The 23,790-nt window shown below is 44.7% G+C and overlaps 1 protein-coding gene across 1 annotated transcript in view; it reads right to left on the bottom strand.

Annotated features, from left to right (window-relative positions):
• Nucleotides 1–23,790, bottom strand: part of me1 (malic enzyme 1, NADP(+)-dependent, cytosolic) — an 89,555-nt gene that overhangs the window by 51,487 nt on the left and 14,278 nt on the right. Inside the window, exons 2-3 of the mRNA XM_079275185.1 lie at nt 7,602–7,735; nt 4,361–4,510 (exon numbers count right to left, since the gene is read on the bottom strand). Of these exons, the coding sequence (XP_079131311.1) occupies nt 4,361–4,510; nt 7,602–7,735 (284 nt within the window). The remainder of the gene's footprint in view (nt 1–4,360; nt 4,511–7,601; nt 7,736–23,790) is intronic.

Raw genomic sequence — 23,790 nt, 5'->3', positions numbered from 1 at the left:
GGGGGGCATTAATATACTAGCAATCCCTTCAACATAGTAATAATGATGCATCCATGAATGTCTGTTACTTTAGCTGATATATTGCTGGTGGTAAATGGACTTGTACTTGTATGGCGCTTCTTCCGACTAGAAATGTGTTTCTGCTTTAACACTACATGTCATCATTCACTCATTCATACACTGATGGCAGGGGCTATCATGTCCATCTGGACTCTAACTAATCATTCATACCCATTCATACTCCGCATAAGAGTATTGTGTATTACGTGCGGCTAGCGGAGCCTGCAATCGAACCACCGATCCTCTGATTGAAGGACGATCGATTCTGTGGGTGACGATCCACTCATCCACAGTTACCCTCTGGCGCTGGATGAAAAGTCAGGGTATCACTTCATTTGTTAGGACTAAGCCTCTGGCCACCATGGACATCTGTAGAAGATTTCAGTGGAATACATCTAATAGCTATTGGGGCATTTCGATAAAGAAAAACAATAATGCAACCTCATGGTCGCAGCAAGAATAGCCAGGGGATCACCAAAGTAGGTGAACTTTATCCTCTGGGGACCATGGATCTGGATCTGTAAATCTTATGGCAATCCTTCAAATAGTTGTTGAGATATTACAGATGCAATAAATGCAGACGTATACGTATCAAGGTCTCAGCTTCTTCCCTTTTCTCATTGGTGAGCAGAGAGGAAAGGCTACGTCTGTCAAACATGGTTGGCTGTGTCCCCGGTGTATTCTGCTAAGTGACCCCCCTGATGCACGTTTCCTAGAGGCCAAACTTCCAACCCCGGGGCCTCTGGCAGCAGGACGTGGCCCGCAGCCTGCTGCTGCCTGCTGTGACTTTGAGGGAGTGAATAAAATGACTCCGCCAGTCGGCTCAGTGTGAGAGGAAGGGAGCATGCTAGGAATATTTTCCACATAGTTCTGCAGGGATGGGAAACAGGGAGCTGGTGGAAAACAAAGCTATGTGCATGGGAGAACTTGGGTTATTTGAAATGCCACGGTAGGTATTTGTAATAAAACTGCTTGGACAAAATGAGGACAACTGGGGTTTCACAGTTATCAAAAGCATTTGTGGAGCAAAGTAAACAAAGCCATTGTTGAATAAAGTGTTTAGAAAAACTACTGAAGAGTGGATGCACGCTAGGGGAAAATACTGGGACTGATTGAAGAAGTTACCAGTGTTATTTTTGTAAAATTATGAAAAAAAACAAAAAACTTAAACTTAGTGAAATACCTGCTGGCCACAAACAATAGCTGACCACTGGAGGTTGCTGCGGGGATTGTCGGCTTATATGTATCATTTTAGGTACTTAAAGGAGTCAAGGACAATAGCAAACAGCAGTAAGTGAGCGTGAGAGCATTTAACCGACAGTTGACTAGGGTGGTCTTTCTCCTATCAGTATTATTAGAGTAAAAAAAAACACTTGTAACCACCTGAATATAAGGTTAAACGCAGGGAGGCAGGGCCAAGTTAAACAGATCGATTAGCAAGTGTCGCTGCCAGATAGTGGGAGACTTGGACCTGATGAACCTATTTGAAGGAAAACAAATACTAGCAGGAAGGTGTGTGTGTGTGTGTGTGTGTGAGACAGAGAGTGAAAGTGTAGTCGAAGAGGAAAATAAACCAATGAACGCCTGGCTGCTAGGAGCAGAGCCCGATCCATTCAAGGTGAACCTTGAACTGATTTCTACAGCTTACAGCGGTTTGCCGAGAGTTGAGCTGTTTAACCAAACTCCAGCTGAGAGGGCTACCGCAACCTCCAAATGTGGTTCGGATTTAAAAATGCATAGACCAATTCCAACATAACATACACGTGCTCTAAGAGTCCTTGAGCTTCAGGTTTCAATGCAATACATCAAATAATTTGACAATTTGCTGTAGCTTTAGTAGATATGCTTGTAAACCTACAGGCTTTTAATTGGCCAATTTAATAGAGACTCTGGCAAAATAATGCCCCATAAAGTTTATAGAATAAATTTTATACAATGCAATCAATTTGCCTCCTTTTTTACTGACAAAATTCAGAAAATTAGACAAGCAGTCAGTGCCTCCACATCAACCACAGGATATGTGTTGTCCCGATCTAAGATCCATTCAAATATCATGACACAATTTCATTCAATCAACCTTAGAAGCCTAGAAGACATCACACAACATCTGAAGTCATCCTCCTGCTGCTTGGATATTCTACCAACACACTTTTTCAAAAATATTTCAAACTGCATGAGCACTGATCTTTTACAAATTGTAAACACATCCCTTCTCTCAGGTGTCTTCCCACAAGCCCTAAAAACTGCAGTTATTAAACCGCTCCTGAAGAAAGCTAGTTTAGACTCCGCAACGATGAAAAATGAATATCAAACCTCCCATTTTTAAGTAAAATAATTGAAAAAGCGGTTTTTCAACAGCTGACCGACCTCTTGGCCGTAAATAACTGCTTTGACGTTTTCCAGTCAGGCTTTCGACAGCACCACAGCACTGAAACTGCTCTTGTTAAGGTTTTCAACGACATCCACTTAAACATAGACAATGACAGAAGTTCAGTCTTAGTGTTACTAGATCTCAGTGCTGCATTCGACACGGTCGACCATGCCATACTCCTAGAAATCTAGGTGTAGTTATGGATTCAGACCTCAACCTGAATAGCCATATCAAGACAATTACAAAATCAGCCTACTATCACCTGAAGAATATATCAAGGATTAGAGGATTTATGTCTCAACAGGATTTGGAAAAACTTGTCCACGCATTTATCTTCAGCAGACTGGACTACTGTAACGGTGTGTTTACAGGTCTCTGTAAAAAGTCCGTCAGAAAGCTGCAGCTGATTCAGAACGCTGCAGCTCGAGTCCTCACTAAGACCAGGAGGGTGGATCACATCACTCCAGTTCTGATGTCTTTGCACTGGCTTCCTGTCCAACAAAGAATTCACTTTAAAATCCTGCTGTTGGTTTACAAAGCACTGAATGGTTTGGGACCAAAATACATCTCCGATCTGCTGCTACCTTACGAACCATCCCGACCCCTCAGGTCGTCTGGGACCGGTCTACTATCTGTTCCCAGAGTCAGAACTAAACATGGAGAAGCAGCGTTCAGTTTTTCTGCTCCACATATCTGGAACAAAGTCCCAGAAAGCTGCAGGTCTGCTGAGACCCTCAGCTCATTTAAATCAAGATTGAAGACTTTTCTGTTTGCTGCTGCCTTTAATTGAACCACATTCAATTCATATATTAATCAATTTCCTGCATTTCTGCATTTTACTACTGCATTTTATTTCTTACACTGTTTTTTAATTGTTTTTGAAATCTCCTTTTCTTTTGCCTTGTGTTTTGATGCTTTTAATGGTTTTATGTGAAGCACTTTGAATTACCTTGTTGTTGAAATGTGCTATACAAATAAACTTGCCTTGCCTTGCCTTATAACCAAATCTGCAGTCTGATTTATCAGTTATTTATCAGGTGGTCGGCTGTGGTGAACAAGTCGAACTAAATGCATGTACAGTCTTTGACAGTGAAAGGTTTGGGTAAAGAGTTGGATCAGATTCACACCCCATCAAAAAGATTTTAGCTGGTGTAAATGTGGACGTTTTTCAGACTCAAAACACGGCTTTCAGTTTGGACAGCACTGGGGGAAAAAAACATTCCGGTTTTAGTCCGACCTCCACAGTCTGGATGTTAATGTTCTGTGTGTAGTAACTAAACCCAACTAACATTACTTTTTGCAGATCTCCGTCAGGTGTGTCTGCAACTACCACTGCTGTATTTGTGCGATTGACTGAATACAACCCAGAAATGGTCAACCCCCATACCGGCCGTGGCCGGTTAAGAGTGGTGAATTAGGAGTAGACAGGCCGTCAACGGCAGTTTAAAACAGCCAATAAAAGGTGTTTAGAGAAAGTGTGAGTCACCGCAACCATGAGAGGTCCTCGAGCGCGGAACACCCAAAATATTGGGCAGTTTGCTGCAGCAGAACGTGAGATGAGCCGTGCCACGACAGTCCAGAACTTCTTCATTTCTTCATGTCCAAATATTTAGATATGTGGGCTGTGATTGGTGCAAAAGCCAGAAGCAGTGAAACATTGAAACCACAGCCAGCAGAATATGCTAACAATGACAATGCTGGCTGATACCAAGTGCCACAACTAAAAACAATTAAACGGACCCAAATCCTAAACCTTAATGACTGAGTGGTTGAAGATTGACTGGTTTGGTAAATTACAGAGGTAAACGAGTATCACCAGCTTCCTTTTGGCCTTCTGCCTTTTCACAGCAGTGGGGAATGAGAGGATGTATTTTGCACTGCAGCTGGGAAATGTTCTTTTTGTAAGTCAGTGTTGTGAGTGTGTCTTACCTCGGCCTTCTGAATATCAGTCCATATTGCTGGCACGCCAGGCCCACGATGGGGGTGTAAATGATGGGCATGAATCTGTCGATGTCTGACGACAGCACCCGGTAGAACAGTTTCTCGTTGCGGTCCTGGAGCCCCATCAGAAACACATATCTGGAAGTGACAGGGAGGAGCAGGGAGGAAAACACAGCATGTTAATCTTTAACATCTTGAGGACTCAAACCTGCTGGAACTGTGGAGGGGTTTATTAAAGTCAGATGGTCATATCTGTGTGTTTGTGTGAAGTGGACCAGGCAGGATTGGAACTGCAAGGAAACACTTCGTCAGAGAAAAGAGAGAGGCAACAGTTAATTCTTTCTGGTATGAGAGTATGTTTATATGGAGACTATATTAGATAGATACAACCCTGTGAAAACCCAGCCAAAGTAAAAGCAGTGAGGTTACGAAAAATCCAGAAAAAAAGGAAAGGGAAGAAAGCCAAATGATTGGAAAAATACACGGAATAGAAATCGGCCCTTCAGATAGCCTAACACAAGCTCTTTGTTGTGTAGATTGCCCGGGAACTGAGGGTTTTGCATACAACCCAAATTAAGCGGAGCACGCCAGGAAGGGATCTACTCCTAATCAGAGAAGTTTCCATAAAGCCAAGAGCACAAGGTGCCTCTTGTTGAGGGGATACAAAGCATGCACGCTCCATCCCTCCCTGCTATAGGTTCGGCCGCCGCAGCTGCACAATACACGGTGGTGACAGTTGCTCTTGAGGAGCACTGTTTTCATATCGGTGAACTGAATTAGCTTCTGCCACGTGCAATTCATCACATGAAGGGTTTCCTTATGGCCTTGCAGTATGGAGTTGGAAGAAATTCAGCCATAGAGTGATTATTCGTTGTGGAATCAGGTAGTTTCTACTGTATATGTTCCTAAAATGTTGTTTATTGAAAGTCATTTCTTCAGTCCATTAACTTGAACTTTCAACATCATATCAAACTCCTGGGCTGAAAGAACAATGCCAAACGGCTTCTCAAATCTAAGAATTTGCTATTTTTCCTTTTCTTACATTAAAGTATTTTGAGCAGTATATTTGAGCTTTGGAAATTCTTTATAATTTTCTGACCTTTTATTGACCATTGATTCAAAAAGTGAACTAAAACTATCAACAGAAACTAAAGAGGTTACAGTGTTGACTTTACGTCAAAGACGTCTTTGCATTGTGTTGCAGAGAGATCTACTGGAATGAGCATGCTAACCAGCTAGGCCCGGCCCGTTCTGTCTTGTAACACCACTTGTACCTCTCGAGGCGACAGTGAGTCACTGCAGCGTCCAGTTTGTCCTCAGTCCAACATGAGAGGACGGAGAAGTTGAGCTGCTCAGAGGGCTTCTCCATCACGTTGAAGGTACAGCGTTCCTGTGCGTTTAGATAGTATACTTGTTGGATTGCGTCTGTGGTGTCAGAGTTTTTTGTTTCGTCCTTCTAGCACCTGGAGGGCTGCTTAGCCGGAAGGAGAGCTGGCAGAGGAGATTATAAGATAGCAGCGATCTTGTGACCTCGGCTCTCAGAGTTTCAGCAGTTTGGTTGAATTTAGCGTATTCTTGCTGTTAGGTAGTAGTGTGCTGGTTTTTGTTAAATAACTGATGACTGTACATTTAGACTGTATGGACCCGGTAGTAGAAGTGAAAAGCTGACTCTGTTTGTTTCGGAGCATGTAGCCAGATATCACACAATGCATCTCCAAGAAAGAAAAGCCACAAAGACAAAAGTCTGAACTGTGATCACAACTAGCTTGACCTGCAACATTTTGATGACTTCAGCCGTCACGGTCAGTCAGCTGCTAACCGCTGCTATGACGCCGCAAACAAAACTATAATTAAATCCCCCACATCGAACCCCAACACTGTGCTATTGCTTGATATCACGCTGGCAGATCATTAAGGAAGATTTCTTTCTCCATTCTTAACCTTAAAAGGTGTGAGCACTGCCCGCACCCAGGAAACAGGAATATTTACAGTACACACTGCTTTGTAAAGCAGCATCCGTGCTGACTTACTGAGTGCAGTGTTTCCTTTAAAGTCAACCCAGTGAAGCAGCCAGGACATAATCTCTCACTACCTTAATCTATTTCAGCACCAGTGATCAACTGGCTCATGTTCTTTACGCTTGTTCCTGCTTTCTAACAACTTCACTGGATACGAGCTTTCCCCTCAGCAGTAGTATTTTTCATGCTGCACTGTTTCGGTTGGCAAAGCCTCCGATTATCCATTTCCTCTGTTGACGACGGACACATTCGGTACTTAAGTCACTCCATCATCTCAGATCATAAACGTATGTGCTTGCAGCGCTCTTCTCTTTGCCATAATGTGTCAGAATAATTCAAGATTCAAGATATTTGAATAGAAGGAGTTATGGCGGTAGAAAATGAATGACGGCGTCCGGCAGTGAGCACCAAAGAAGGATTCAGCGTGGGAGAACAGGCTTGTAAGTAAACACTGCAGGCTTGAGCAATGGCAGGCAAATAGCAGCCCTTAATCCACGGGACTGAAGGCCGCCACTGGAACGCACTGGAGACGGATCGTCAGTGACATTGATGGGGCATGGGAACGGCAGTGACCAGCTCATAACGACGAGATGTTGATGCTGTGATGTTGCCACGGTTGGAAAATGAAGGGGGCCTTTAAAAAGACGAGTAGTTACTGTTGACCCTAAAGTCCTGTCTTGGAAACAGCTCGCTCATCCCAGAGATTGGGAGCGACAGCTGATGGAACTGTTGACTGAGAGCGAAACTGAGCAGACTGGAACAAGAGGGCCATTTAATATTCAGGACGCTGCATATGATTCAGAGCAGTAAAACCGGCCCATTCTTGTTGATCAAAGAGCCCGGGCTGGAATGTTAGCATGAGGCGGATTCATTAGATAACGCTAGCAGCACTTCTAAGCGTCTAATGACGCGTGCAAAACTGAGCTGAAGTTTTCATTTGGTCACTGTGGAGGTTAGAAAAACACTGGTGAAGGAGTAGGAGATGGAGGAATGGGGGTGAGAGAGATCTGTTCAGTAAGATATACGCTGTTAGGAGATGGGTGTAGACCTCTGAGGGCTGATGGCTAATCTGCCGCTCGTGTTTTTGAAGGCTTCCAGATGTTTGGGCTCCCAGCGTGCTCTGGGGAATCCATTGAAATTCAACTGTGATTAAAAGATACGTGGCGGCAGTAAGTAGAGGTTTCTGTCCGGTGCGTTTGTGTAAGCCTCACCTGTCCAGGTCGTCCCTCTTCATGTCGTAGTTCTTGAGCACCCGCTGCAGCTGGACGTCCTGGCTGATGAAGCAGGGAGGCAGCAGGCCGTGGATCCCCAGCTGGAGGCGCTCCTCCAGGGAGAAAGCCATGCCCTGTAGACACACACAAACCGCCGCCATTTTGTTTAACGAATAAAAATCCCTCATGGATCAATAAGAGCAACCGCCTCGAGGTCGCATGCCACCACCAACCACTCACGTTGCAGTTTACAACCATGTCTGTGCAAAATGTATTCACTTCATAACTTTATCCTTTTAGACATTTGTGTGAAATTGTCACAATTAGCATGATGATTCTTGAGTTATGGCTATGCATGTGTTTTATAAGGTCAAAGTGACTTTTGACCACCAAATTATGCAGAAATATTGCCAAAATATTGAACTACTGCTTTAAATGTTGGATCTGGACTGTCCCGAGTAAAAGTGTAAAATACTTACCTGAACTATTCATGGTAGAAGTGTGTACTTTGCTCAAAGAAGTAGATTGTTGCAACCGTGATGAAATACAACTTCTAAAGATTAAACTTTGCATTATTTCTTATTTAACAGATATTTCCTGCTTACAAAGGCATCATGGTGGATCTTGTTGCACTCTTGGTATTTACCCCCCCCCCCCCCCCCCCCTCTGAAAACTGGGTTTGAACTTTGAACATTTGCATATTGGGGGAAAATATCCACCAATCGTTTCTGTTCGAACATTCCAGAGTGGTGAGAGAGGTGGCGTGTCAAACCTCTCCTCTGCTTGGCCGTGGTGTTTGCTCTCAGAGGGGCTGCCGGCGGCTCGCATTCTGGTGCGATGTCCGCTTTCACCAGTGCACATCCTCAAAAACACACATGAGGTCAAGACCAGTACCATGCTTCACTTTGACCTCTACTCTGGCTTTCATCTCTCTCCCCCCCCAGACCCCCGAACGGGACTGTTGAAAAACATGCACACGTTTAGTGTCAAGCCTGTTAAACCCTGTCGACTCTGACCTCCGACCTTTGAGGCTCTTAAGCAGAGGAGACAATGTCGTATGTTGATGTGACATCGGGAAGCGGTGACAGCGTGAGACTGAGGTACTTCAGCTGAAGATGTAAAAATAAAAAGAGGAGGAGATTTGTCCCCAAATCACCCAGAACAAGTATCGAGTCCATATTTAAAATGGGAACAGCATTCTCTACTATTCTCTGCAAGTGATGCATGGTGGGCATTTGCATCTCCTCTAAGCCCATGAAAGTGCAGCAACCCGGTGAAACCTCAGCCACAACATGCCAGCTACTGTTGCTGACTGGTGAGACAGAAGCCAAGCTGCGCCGTAAAAACCTCTTCTGACTTGGATCACGGCCACGGATGCTTAGCTCGGCCCGTTGGCCACTGCAATTTACAGCGTTTCTCTCTGTGTATCTGGTTGTGTATCTGTGTATCTGTGAATGTGCTTGATCACACGAGAAGCACTGTTAGGAGGGAAGTAGAAAAGCATACGACACACAGAATAAAAAGGTTTTTGGAATAGAATTTTGGCGGTCTTGACGTCAGAAGAAGCATCAGCGCTGACCACAGGCACACTACCGAATCTTATTAGTGTTATATTTAGTTCAAGAAAAAAGCAGACCTCTTTCTAGCGGGTGGTTTGTAGATTTAATCTCAGTAATTCTTGAGAGCAATGATACAAAAATAAAAGGAGGGAATAAGGAGAAAAAAAGAATTCCATTTCCTTTCTTGGCAGAGCATCTAAAGAAACTGATTTTGTGTTTGCTTCATGTCTACAAGCCATCAGTAATGACATGAGTTTACACAGAACACGCACACATCAATTCAAACAAACAATGTCAGCTACTTGACAGCGGTGAATCATGTGAGCATGACTAAGAACGACAGCATCGGTTATTTCGGCAAAAGTACGCGTCCCGATCCGTCTGCCGTTGGCCTCGGCCCGATGCAGTCTGTACTTAACGGACCTCAAATAGGCAGAAGCAGCTCAGAACTACAACCTTCCCCGAAAATCAAAAAAGATTTTCTATTTTCCAGAGAGCCAGCTGCTGTCTTCCAGGCGCCCGCCTCGTGCGTTTGGAGCAGCAACCCCCCCCCCCCCCCCCCCCCAGCATCGATGCACCGCCGCTCTGCTTGGTCATCTGACCGTGAGGGACATGTGGGAGAGAGAAGAGTCTTAAAATACTGAAACGAGATTCATTCCACACCCGGGCTCACGCTGCTCTTTCATTAGCTGAGAAACATTATTTTTGTTGGACTCTTTCTGAGGGACAGTTGGAGCCTGAACGCGCTGAAAAAAAAGGCCCACAAAACACAAATGAACACGCGTGTACTAGTCTACCATTAGCATGCGGTATTATCAGCAAAATGTATTCAAAGTATCAAAGTAAAAGTATTCCTTATGTGTCTTGTATGTCATATTAATCACATTAAAACCAGGTTCACTCTGAAATATGGTGACGTCTCAGCATAAAATGGAAATAATGAAAGTACAAGTACCTCAAAGCAATACTTGCTTCTACTTTACTCCGCTGTGTTTTTTTGTTTTAATGTTCAGTGTCTGCTTGGGCGGTCTCTGTTTGTTATTACCTTTGTATCTTCCGAATATGACGGCACGGAATAAAAACAACCTTAAAATATATTTTTTAAATATTTTCTGGGTTTGGAGGGCTTTTGTATCAATCAATCAATCAATCAATCAATTTACTTTCTGTCACGTGGTCTAAAGAGGAAAACATACAATCGATGATGAAAAGATGAAAAGAGCAGTGAAAGCGTTTTAGGCCTCTTTAAGAGGAGTCGCCCTCACAGCTCTATGAGCCCTCAAAGGCTGCCAGTGTCACATGTGAAACAGATACCATCCATGGAGTCGGGGACCAAAATGACCAATTATTAACATCCCCCACAAAAGGAGCGGGCAGCTCGGCCGTCCGGAGAGGGGAAACCCTGAGTGACTTCACGATTGAAGATACGGCCGGTTGGGTCAGCTGGTTGACGGAAGAGAGAAATGAGCAGGGGGCGGGGGTTTCACGGCAAGAAAGATCAGCGCTGCACGGTTCGCAGGCTTTGGCCGGGGAAAGCGTGGGAACGGTTGACGCCAGTCTTGACATGCCTTTTGACTTGATTGTTGGCTTCGTGACGCCCTTGACCTCAGCGTGTAAATAGAGCTGCCAATCTCTTCAATCCCAAGGTCCTCTCAACGGGTCCGTCAGTCGGCCTTCTGAGGCATCTAGGACTTTGTCTCAACATGGGCCGAGGACAACACACTGACCCTAACCCCTCTTACTGTTGAAATGTTACGACAGCTTCACACCAACAATTATTGGAAGCAGTGCATTTTTTTCCTCCTTTAGTTTGGCAGAAAATTACCCTAAAATTGAGTCCGACGGGTCAGCTCCCCTACAAGCAAAGATCTGTACGGTCTCGGGTCGACTTGCAATTGTCAAGTGTGAACCAAAAAACCAGCCAAACATGCAAACAGAAGATTCAGAGATTGATCAATCACGAATAGAACAAGTGGCAAGAATTTCCTCAACTGTACTTTTTGGTTTACATTCTTACAAAAACCAAAGCGCGGTGACAAACATACACCCTCCCCCCCCCCCCCCCACACACACACATCCAAACTTGAAAGCTGACAGAAATGCACAAACACACACACACCCACACACACACAGCACCCCTGTGTTTGTTTGTCTGAATACAGGTTTTCGATGTTTGACGGCTGTAATGCCTGCCCTCTCTCCCCTCAGGAGCCCTAAACTGGGCCGGGCAGGATAAACCCTAGAGAGCTTCCACATGTCCCCGACCACATCTGAAGTGCCCGCACCCAGTGCCAACACATGTGACGCCCGCAGCTCCATGTTCCAGAAGCCGCGGTAACGATCCCGAACCTGTAATCTGCCCCGCTGGCCGGTGCCACCCCTTAACCTCGGACTGCTGCCGGGCCCACCCTAAAACGCTCAGCGGAGAGGAAAGAGATAATTAGTCCACCAGAGGTCCAAACAAGAAAGATGAAAGCGCAAGTTTCTTTGAATCTGATAAATACTGCATCGCTTCGCTTCCAAGGGAGTTCAAAGGGTGGGTTCAACGCAACTCTCCAGCGTAAAAGGTTTAAAGATCTCTGCCACCTCGGACCTTTTCATTTCAATCTGCCACAACCGCACAGAGCTCGGTCTACAGAGCCACTCCCTTCGTTACAGCAGGACTTGTCCTTGATCTGGACAGACTTAAATTCCTTAATGCCACTGCGTGATTTAAGTTTGCCCACAAGAGAAGGCTCCTTATCACAACATCAACGCTGCTCTGAAACATTTCTGACACACTTCTCTACTCCCAAATGTTTTCTCAGATTTCACTTTCTGTGGAGAAAGAGTAGTAAAGAAATCGGATGCGACTTCATACACTTGTGCAGTGACATACATTTACATCACGCAGAGCCTTGGTAATGTGCAGATGCAGAACATATCATTTTAACCTAAATTAAACTTACATTTTTTGACAATCATCAAATGCTATCTGGTGGGTGACAGCTTTTCAATTAGGTTTCAGACAATAGGGGAAGTGTTGGGGGAGATATTTGGAAAACGTGCTGTAGAGCTGAACTACTTAATCAAAAAAAGTACTTGCGTTACTTTTCTCAAATTATTCAGCTTATATTTCTCTTTTTGCATGTTATGTTTCTCAGCTCTGCGTCCTCACCCACGACCTATTCATTCATTTGCAACAAATGGTCTGATGCATGCAGAGATACAAGAGCTATGGACTGCAGCCTTGCCTCAATTCAATTTTGAGAATCTTTGCAGTAGGAATATGGCAGATTATATCAAAAGTGTGGCAAAGCACCGAACATTACTTAAAATGTGTTTTTACACAGTGGAAGGAGATGAAATCATCTCCTCCTCTTGCGGTGACTCCATCAGACTAAATAACTGGCTTAGATGGACAATTTAGTCAATGTGCTGACGAGGAAAAAAAACCTCAAAACCAAAATGTTAAACCCTCAAAAGCCTTCTCCACTTTCTGGGTAAAACTTTTTTTAAATGACGTAATTCCACACAAAGCCGTGATTGATTGAGCTTGTGAGATTCCCAGATCAGAGACGAGGAGGGGATCTTCCTGCTCACAGTCCTCTGCCCATCCGACACACAACTTCCACTTCCAAATAACAAAATTTCTTCTTTTTTTTTTTTTAAACGCCTCACTCTTTTCCCAGTGTTCACCCGGCTGCGGCTTCAATGGAAATGCCCCCTGCTCCAGGAGAAACAACCCCTATTGAGAGAGACCTGAGCCTAACACAACGGGGAGGCCTTTTCCCATTGAGCCCCTCTGGACCGCAATGGCAGATCAGACGCGGGGACAAAAGCCCACAGGCCTACAACAGGGAGAGGGCTCAAATGTTTGGCAGCGCGATCCGGCCTGGCAGAGACATGTGCGGCCACAGAGCACTTCTCTATTCAACGCTGTGTGGGAGAGGGGAGGGTTTCTCTTTTCATAGCGAGGCAGAGCCCAAGCACTACAAGAGATGGCCTTCTTGTATGACTTGTTTATCGGCAAAAAACACTTGCTGAAAGTGATGTATAGTGATAGCCATCTTTACCCTCGTTTATCCGTCTCCTATTCATGCCGTGTCAGCGCAGCGTTTTTTTTTTTCAAATGTTCAACTCAATGATTCAGGGCAACAATATTTATGGAGGCATCTAAATGTGTTTCATGAGGGTAGAACAGAACAAAGAGGAAGCTAATGGGTGAGCCCATTACAGTAGAAGCAGGTGAACCACATCAGTCACACTGTAAAGCAGTAAAGAGGTTTAAAAGGTGTTAACATTTCAATCAACATTTTGAATACATGAGATGAATTCTGCGAGGCACATACTTTTGGGTTGAGTCCAAGTAAAGTAAAATAAAGCAAAATTGAGGAAAGAAACGTCGGAATTTAACAGTGTAGCTCTTCAGGAAATGCAGGGGGCCGCCACTAAACAAAAACACCGCGGGAAGTCTTTATTCGGATGTAATGATCCAGTATCAAATGTTTATGGCCGACACTGCCAAGCACACCTTCCCCACATGCTCGTGCAACGGGATTGGCTTCTGACGTGAGGAAAAGATTGGATGCACAGGTCTTTAACCTTCGGCCTTTGGGAGCGTATCATTCCAAGCCAAAAGGCGAAAGTCCGAGCGAAGTCCCAAGTCGATGGTGATAAAGTCAGAGTGGAGCTGACACCTCTGCTACTATCACTTTCAGTTACAGGCAAGATAATGGAAAAGCCTAGATTAAAATTGCATTGTGGGTGTTTTAACGACACACAAAGTTGTTAAGGAAGGTCCAATGACATAAAGCTACTAAGACATGCCAACAGCTGCAGGTTGAACAAATCAAAATACACAAAATGAAATGACCCCTTTAATAAATGCCCACTGTATATTCTGTGATGTGTCACCACTTGGCAGTTAAATATAGAACCTCCTCTGCGGTTGCCAATGTAAAAGTAGATTTTGAAATGAAAACCTGTAGGGGGGGGGGGGGGGGGGGGGGCTGACGTTTGTGCAACGTTCAGCAGGACTGTGAGAAAGTGGTCTGCAGCGGTTGAGCTCGCCCACGCTGCTGTTACACCATAGACCTGCGTGTCTGGATTCACTTGTGCTGGTGATGTCAGAGCTCCTCTGACCGGCGACCTCTCTGCAGCTGACCAAACTGCTGAGGTTGTTCCCATCCACTCTACCCCCACTAGCATCGCCACGTGTTCTCCCTCGCACTGCTCCAGGACTCCTGCTGAACACTGTTTTGTTACAGTTTGGACGTGTGCAGCGTACGGCGCAGTAGCTTCTCAGTTGACCAGCGGCTGCAATCAGTAGAAAAGAATGTTATCTTTGCATGAAAAAGGGAACGAGATGGAGATTTGGACGCGGCCTGAAAGTTAAAGAAGGTTTTTGTGCTCTGAGGGTTCAGGCATGCCCACGTCTTTGTTCTCAGAGCTTCAAAGCTTCAAGGCTCAGGCAGGACAGACCGCTGAAAGCAGAGAGTCAGCAGAAGCTGAATTAAAAGCTCGCTATCGCAGGAAGCCGCCTGATGAGTTCAGGACCCGCACTGGCAAACAGCTGGAGGAAAGACTGAGTCACAGCCCCGGCTCCAGTGTTTATACACACACGCATGCAAACACACACGTATGCATGCCGTGCTGAAAGCAGGATGTTAATGCTGATACAAGCCCAATTTCTTCATAAACACACAAAGAGCGTACACACAGGTAGACAATCTGCTTCATTAACACACACACACACACACACACACACACACAAACAAAGTGTACTTCATCCTGCCGCAGGAGAAGACCCACACTCCACAACGTCCTCATTTGTCCGGCAGCGCACCACAGCGTCCTCTTGTTTGATCAATATCGGCATGTGTGTCTAGACTCTGTGAAAACAGCTGGTGGGGGAAAGAGTGCGGCTGGCCCAGAGGAATGACAGATTCATCCCGGAGTTATCATAGCGAGGGATTAGAGGATAGAATCCCAAGATGAGCAAAACAGCAGGGCGAGGAGTGACCAAAAAATGAACACAAAGAAAAGAGCGGGAAAGAAAGAGGCGGGCCGCTCTCGATGAAAAGGTCAAAGACAAACGGATCGGGACGGGCCGCCAGCGCCTGGCTGGTGGGGTGACTGAACGTAAGCGGACCGTCCAGACCGGGACCAGCATTCGCAGCCCTTTTGGGCTTGAGATCAGCCAGCCGACCAGGCCATGTACATAACAGCAAAACCACCAAGACCAGGCACCACCGGCACGCTCAGCTCAGCCCCGCTCTGGTGCTGCCACGTAGAGAGAGACAGATGCTGTGGCGAGGTTTGAGCTGTAGGCAGACAAATCATTTAAAGCTGCACTAGGCAACGTTGTTTGGTACAATCACACTTCTTCCAGTTGCCCATGAGAACTTTCCTACAGCGGGACACGCGTTCAATCCACGTCCACCGCGGTGGGTGGCAATATGAAGCTGAGCACATCAAAATCATGTCATCAGATAGACTAGTCTGTGTCATGTAGTAGTGACGTACGATATATTTTCTAACATTAGAGTGAGTGTGGAAGTGTGTGCTGGAGGAGTGATGAAAGGGACGAAAGAGGGAGGGAGGGGCAAAATGAGTGCATATATTTATGCCAGTATGCTCCTGCACGTGCGTGCGTGTGTGTGTGTGTGTGTGTGTGTGTGTGTGTGTGTGTGTGTGTGTGTGTGTGTGAGTGTGTGTCCATGCTCACTCTATGCATTTGATCTGCAAAACACACAGCAGCCATGAATCTGAATGGAGGCATACAGACATCTCTCATATAATGGGGGGTCTCGGGATCAGTGTCAGTGCCGATCAATCAGGTTCTACTTATATATGGAGTCGGTCCAAAGGTGTACTTGGGTTTCAAAAAAGGAAAATGATGCAGGTTTCATGGTAAACTAACACCCCATCTTTTTGATTGGGCCCACAGTGCACAGGAATGCATTTCCTGATTTTGAGGAAGCAAGTCAAACGGCATCACTGCACTCATTGTTCCGAATGGCCGTGGGGCGGTCATCCTACACTGTATAACTCCTACAGAAATCGTCGATCAGGTGGAAACGGAAGCAACATAAGAAGGCCGTCCATCCTGGGACAGTCATCCTGCTGTGGCTATACGGACCAGCTCATACACGGCCTCACAGACATGTGGCCTGTAGCAAACCACATACTCATTCTAACCAGACTCTGGATATATAGCGTGACGACCTTTCCATCGTCACATACGTTAGAGTGTAGCACATGTCACTCTCAAAGATGTTTATTGAATAAGAATGGCTTTGTTCCATCTTGTTTACTGTATTTTTACTATATATTGACAACAAATATATTTTCAATGAATCTCATAAACATGTACATGTAACAAACCTTTTCTTTGAAAAGACAAACTGGGGTGAACGTCTTTTGTTGAGGGCTGTTTTCAGTGCCGGATTAATCCACATTTAGTGCTCTAGTGAGTATTCATAGCACCAGGCTGATGTATATGGAAGATTCATTTAAAATAAACTAAATTGACCACGTTCAAGGCAATTAAGACACGTCATCCAAAGCAACGGTTCGGCTAATTGATGTATTTTTATTAATTCAAGGACAATAGAAGAGCTTTATGGGCAGAGATAAATCTGACCTTATCTACACAGACAAAACATGAAATATCACAACTCATCCTTACATGTTGATTCACAGATGGACGCTGCTGTCCCACAATGCCATGCACAATGATGGTGAAGCGTGGTAACGACAAAACAATACCTTAAGTTAATAGATAAATGCTTAATAAACACAAGAAGGTAATAAATCTGTGGAAGGGGGAATATTTAGTTTTCTCTTTGTTTAATTGACATCTGTCGGCAGACGTTCTGCATAGTACACAACCCATACAGCTTTCAATCGAATCTTCTCAAATATACAGCAATACTAGATACTTGTGTCACCAGAGAGAAAGAGATGATTTGTAATATTGTACTGTAGAATAAACTGTAAAGATGTCTTTCATCATACCAGAGACAAGATTCCAAACGATATGAAATCCTTCACTGTAACAACATCAAAGGCCTCTGTGCATTCTGTGGACACTTCAACATCAGTTGTGTGTACAAAATGTATAAACTGACCAAATGAGTTACATCGTTGAACCCGATACTATTGTCCTCGTAGAGCTAGAACAACCTTGTAAAGCCTTTTCCCCAAAGAAGAATTCACATTTCGGCGGTGCAGCAGCAGCCAGGTGGTAGAGCCCCTGGAGTGAGCGGAGGTTAAGTCTGTTGGGAACTAAAGGAGCGTGTTTGGGTTATCAGCATTTAAGAAACTGAATTCTTGACATCAATAGAATTATTGATGTATGTAACAATTATTAATGATTATTAATAAAAACGGGGCACCACCCTGCGAACAGGGACCAATAACCAAACGATAAAACTAAGTCTCATAATTAGTAGTCACTCATAATGTCAATAGTCTGCGTATGACTATACATTCAGTGACAGTGAAGGTTTTTAAGTTCGAGCACAGGCTACTACATACAGTCTTATCAAATACATATGCACAAGTAATCACAGACGACTGCTCCTGAAAGTATAACAGAGTTTATTGAATCAAAATAATAAATGATCAAATCAATTAATATTGCAACCAACAAACGTTATCATACAATTTTATATGCCTAAACTAAAGAATGAATAAAATGGATGAGGGTGTATGTCTGTGTGTGTATGTGTGTGTGTGGGTCTGTGGGTGAACAGGAAGGAGAGTCTTACAGCTACAGCTAGAGACTACAAAGATGGCGGCGTCGAGTGACGCGGGCCAAAAGGGGAGGGGCCTTAAGAACTACAGCTAGAAACTACAAAGATGGCGGAGTCGAGTGACTCGGACCAAAATGGCAGTTAGGCTGCTGTATGTAATCACGTGTGCCTGGGCAGCACGTGTGTTGTGAGGCGATCGTTTCAATGGGGTTTCTCCCGGGGTAGAGCTAGGAGCTGTGTGTGTTACGTGAGAGGAGGAAAGAGAAAAAGGTGGGGGCTCATGAATCATACTTCTGCGTGCGGTCCGCGTTGTAGTGAGCCTGAGTTGCTGGTTCTATCACGCATAAATATACCGCTGTCGTCTTTGAACTGCCGGTAACATATGCCGTGATAAGCCACGCACCTCAGCTCACTCACAGAGTTGATTTAATGAGGAGAGAATACTACACGAAGTGTAATAAAACAAATGAAAAGAAATCAAATGAATCCCAAGCAAACAGTCATAGTTGATACACAAATACAGCGGAACTTCTCTGTTCCGTAATGATTGCGCAATATCTCGATATCACGCGACAGTAATTTAAACACACAAAAACACGGGAATATCAACATATAAATGAATGGCCTGAATTAAACTTAAGTTAATTTAAGCTAAGCTATGCCCAGACGCCATGAACTCTTACTTTGAGATGCTTCGGAGCAAGGGAAGAGTGTTCGTGGAAGAGTTGGTCCTTTTTCCTCGTCGGAAAAGGGGGGGGGGGCAGGCTGCTTGCAGCGCGGCTGGTAGCGGGCGCTGTGTGTCGCACGGCTTTTGCTGGTGCGGCTTCGGTCCGTTGGCGTGGCTCTGGAGCAAACGCAGGTCCGGTCTGTACTCGCTGCAGGGAGGACAGTTAACTTCGGATGAGACGACGGGTCTGCGCGTCTTACCGGGGATCCTCGGTCACGAGAGGAGCGAGGCTTCGTCGGGCTCCTCTGTGCCGGTTTGTGTGCAAAATAAAAAGAAACAAAAAGCAGAGAACGGATCGCTGATGCGGGTTCGTCTCGCGGGCTGAGTGGAGCCGTACTCAACGTGGAACACTGTCGTTTCGTCCAGCGAAACGGCTCGTGACCTGACAGGGTTTGATGAGGGTTTGAGGGGCTTCCTCGTGGCCTGGACGGGGGTGTCCGAGCGAAGAGAGCGTGGTGTGCTCCCTGTTCGACGGAGGTCGACGGGAAAAAGCAAGGAGGTGTGATCTGCAGGCACTTTTGTTGGACAGTGGTTGAACCACAGGGGTCCTGGGGTCTCTTGGCCTTCGGCCAATGAGATTGCAGCGGTTACCATGGTTATTTGGGGGGGGGGGGAATTCACACCCTAGTGTGAAATCCCTTTGCTCTTATCAACTACAAATCAGGATGAACCCTTTGCTCGACAAAGTGAAGGCCTGATTGTCTTTGTCCACAGCACATGTTTAAGCCACATGGTCAGAGCCCAACAAGTCATTTCCTGAGGTTACTTTAGCGGAACAGTAACACGAGCCCTGCAGCTTGTGACCTGACCTCACTAACCAATTCTGCTGTCAATATATACTTGTCAACCAGCTTTACCGGCTTATGTTTAAGATGGGGGACAAGCATGACAAACAGAATCCTCTCTGCGGCTTTGCTTTGGAAACAGCTCAATCAGGGATTCCTCTGAAAGCAGAGCCAGGGGAAGCACATCCAGACACATGGTTGGCACATGTCCACACGGAAGTCAAAAGCAAGGAAAAAGAGCTCGTAAATTCAAGAAAAATGTTCAGAGTGCGTCTAAAGAGTCTGAAAAAGTCCATTTCGATAGAGATTTGCTTTAATATATTTAGGTGAAAGCAAATCCGAACCTGTCCAACTTCTCAACATTCAGAAGACATTGAGAGAAGCAGTTAGAACGTCTGGAGCAGCGATGTGACAATGGAGGTCAGAGATGTCTGTGCTCGTTTCCAGAGGAGATAAAAGCAAACAAAGAGGCCTTCAAATGACCCTTTTACTCTCTGACACACATGCCAGAGAATCATACGCTACGTGGCCTCTGCCCTCTGACGCATTCGACTGCTTTCCGGTTTAACACATGACAGGTGCGACAGTGTTTCCCTAAAAAAAAAAACCTCTCCTCTGACAGCACACCCTTTTTCCATTTGTCCTCAAGACGATGCAGCACCTGACCCTAAACTGTGTCAGAGACAGTGAAGGAGAGAGAGTTGGTTCCTTTGCCGTACTGAGGGGAACCTTGAGACTCTCCAGAGCTACCTCGAGGTCGGCCTACGCTCTATTAAAAAAGGGAAGTTCCCTCTCCAGAGGAAATTCCATTACAAATAGCCACAATGAATCTCCTGTAACGACTTCATGGTAACGCAAACGCAAAGAAAAGCGCAATAAAGACCAGAGAGGTGACATTTATGTTGCTGCCATTCATTCAGCATCTTCAGCTTATAGTGTAAAAGCTTTTTGTATGGAAAAGAAATGCACAATCAGCCATTAATCTATGATTATGTGACTTTATCACATGTGGTAATCAATAAACTAACACGTTTTATTGTGTTTTTGACTCATCAAATCTGCAGTACTGTGATGTTGCTTGTGTTGGACCAGTGAAATGGATATAAAAAGAGCAATAAAATTAGTAACTCAATACGGGCAACTTCACGGCAATACTGGATTTTAGGGACGGCAATGACGGTCTGTCTGTCGGTCCACACTTAAGTTAACGGTTGAGATTGCCATGACTTTTTATACAACGACCAATATCATTGATGGTTCATAGACAACGTATTCTAATGACTAAAGGCCGGACTTGTCCTCTAATGCCAGCAGCAGGTCCAAGATGTATCCACTGAAACATCTTCAACATCCAACAGAGATTCTGGCTCAACCAATGACGATGAAACTACCGTAAAAAGGACTTTTTGTGATTCTCTGACTTTCCCTCTAGATCCTTTGGAGGGGCTTGTTGGTCTGGGGTCATCATTCTAGGGTTGGGCTCAAATCCCAGACTGGCCCTTTTCCATTACATGTCATAGTGGGAAAAGCCCTACGACATTAAAGATGGCTCTACTCAAGTGTCCCAGCAATTAATGACTCATTACAGCGTGAAGGTGAGCCAGCATGCACAATACCAGCACCCTGAAACTGAAGCAGCTAAATTGTATTCAGGCATTATTAATTTAATTTCAAAAAGGTTTATTGCAGACCACTGTTTTCATTTTGCTGCGGGGAAAGACCATTACAGTGTTTTACCAATTTCATTCAATGTCCTGCACAACAAAGATGACCCGTCATTGACAGCCAAGCTACTAAATCAGGCTCCTGAAAAAGCACACAACTTTCTATTTGAATGGCTTGTTTGTCTAGCGATACGATTCTCGGGTCAGACCGCATGAGGTCCCAGGTTCAAATCCTCGGACGAGCCCAGAGAATAGAACATTCAGCATGTACTTTGATGTCGCGGTTAAAGTCAGTGCTTTTTTCAGGGGCGTTTTTCAATGTGAGTTATACGTCTTTATGGGAGATTTGTCACATCTGCGTGCAAAAGACGGGTACCACGGAGTCCTGGTTGGCCCTCTGGACTCTGACTCCAGAGATCCAACTGAAGTTTGAGTCTCAGTAGAACAGTCAGTGTGAAATTCCCCAAAGATCTCTGCAGTGATCGTCGGTAACTTATCAGATAAGCAGATGCATCTAATTCCATCTCTTCCATAATTACGTACTGTACTGCCCCGTATCCTGTAGGGACTTACAGCCAATCAGAGACAGCTCATTATCTCCTGTCTCACTCCTCCGGCAGTGTTCAGTGACAGACGGGACTGCACACTGAGCCCAATAAACCTGCCAGAGGGGGGAAACACCAGAGCACCTGTATGAAGCACCAGACAAGAGGGTCATTCAGTGCTAGACGTGAGACAACAGCCCTGAGGCTGATCATGGAAAGAAGTTACAGTTTGAAGTGGATCTTTAAAAACATCCCATACATCTACTAAATCTTATGTCTACGACTAGAGCTTGTTGGGTGGTATTGGAAGGTTCAAATTTATGGTCCTTGTCTAATCTTTACATTTGCTATTGGTCCATCTTTCATAAAATGGAAACAGGAAGAAGTTGAGGAATGTATAGGTCACATGAAACACACAAAGAGACTGTTAATAATTTGTAAAGCAGAACGGACACGACCCCTCAAACATAGGCCAATGAGTTCAACCAATATTTGTCTCCAGGTTAGTTTGGTTATCATTTTGTACTTATTATTTACTTGTACTTTGATACGGTCGATATCTCACAATGGCTACGCTCAATCTACTTGTGTAGAAAAGACAACAGTAAAGTTCAGCAAAAGGTCACATGCCACTAAATGTTTGAAAATGAACGACATGGAGTAAGAGTCATGACAACAAACCACCTTATTGTGACTTGTTAATAATGAATATGAAGCCTGGCCAGTGTCATTTTTTTATCCATGTGAGCTCTCACTTCTGCCTATGTTTGTATTCGAACAGTATTGAGTACCAAGTTGCCCTATTGTGTCCAAACCCCGTATGTTTTCTCACTAAAAAGGTCAGATCCCCCCCCCCCGACCCATCTGTTTCCTGAAAAATGGCAGCCGTTGCAGGATTCAAGAGGATCGCCCTGCAAGTAAAGCCCTTTAAATCCATGCCTTCCTCTCAGGGGGGAGAGAAAGAGCACACATCAGCTCCGACCCGTCTCCTCCCAGGATCTTATGCCTGACTAAGCTTTTCCCAATCAATGCCTCCCAACAAATGTGCCGTGTAAGGCCCGCATGTGCACTCTCATTCCTAAACACATTTTGGTCATTAGCAGCTCCCGGGACTATGGCGCTTTGAAAACTTTGTTCGCAGGGCCAAACGCATTAATCAGAGAGATAACCAGTATTTTCTCTAACAACATTGCTGCACTGTGCTAATAATGCTGTTAGACAGGAGCACTGAGAAAAAGCTAAACGAGGAGCAGTCGAGGCAGAAAGGGAGCTCTGTGTGCCGGCTTTTTAAGATTCATTTCATATGTTTGGTTGAGAGAGAAAGAGCTTGACCTATGTTACTGATTGTTTGATTGCAGGTCTTGATAAAACACTGCAGTCTGTGTGTTTCTGGTAAAAAAAAGAAGAAACAAAAACATCATTACACCCTAAATTTGCTTCAGATTATATCAGGTAAGTGCTGCTGCCTCTCAGTAAACAAACTTAGTTTTTGGGCTTATTTGGGACTCCATACCATATGATGAGCTGAGCACTAGCAGCAATAGGCAGTTCCTCCTGGGGACTTAAACTGGTGTATCGAGGTGAAGAAAATGTGAAAGACAAAGGAGAAAAACAAATGTTGTCACAGTCCTGTGATGTGGTTACTGGGGGTTCCGGGAGCAACAGGAAATAACCAAAGGACTATTTTTGTATCTTTACTGTTGCTGACGGTGAGATAAGTAGATTGATACACTCAAGACTGCCAATGCAGAAGGAGTGAAACGCCCTCTGTGTAGGTCATGGTGGGAAATTTGGCATATTTCCACTCTACTGTAATTACATTTTAAACATGGAATTTGTGATTTTATTTTTGAAGATATTTTTATTTTATTTTGCTGAACAAGGCATAAAATGCTGGTGAAAATAACTTGAGAGGTAAAGTTGGCATAACAGAAGTAAAGAGCCCAGAAACTCTATCATAAAGCTTTCAAGATGGACTACAACAGCACATCTCTTGTCCTGATCTTCCATCAGTGAGCAGACAGTCACTCTAGTTTACCTCTTGAGTCATGATCCCCGCCTAGCAACACTGAGCTCTGAGGCCGACCAAAAAGAGCGTCTTAAATTCCTCATCCTGAGCAAATATGAAAGAGCAGCGGCTCCTTAAATCAGGAGGTGTCAACTTGTGA

Source organism: Melanostigma gelatinosum (assembly GCF_949748355.1).
Source record: "Melanostigma gelatinosum genome assembly, chromosome: 9".
NCBI classification, from domain to species: domain Eukaryota; kingdom Metazoa; phylum Chordata; class Actinopteri; order Perciformes; family Zoarcidae; genus Melanostigma; species Melanostigma gelatinosum.
The sequence above is the reverse complement of the archived record's forward strand: the minus strand, read 5'-3'. Positions and strand labels throughout refer to the sequence as shown.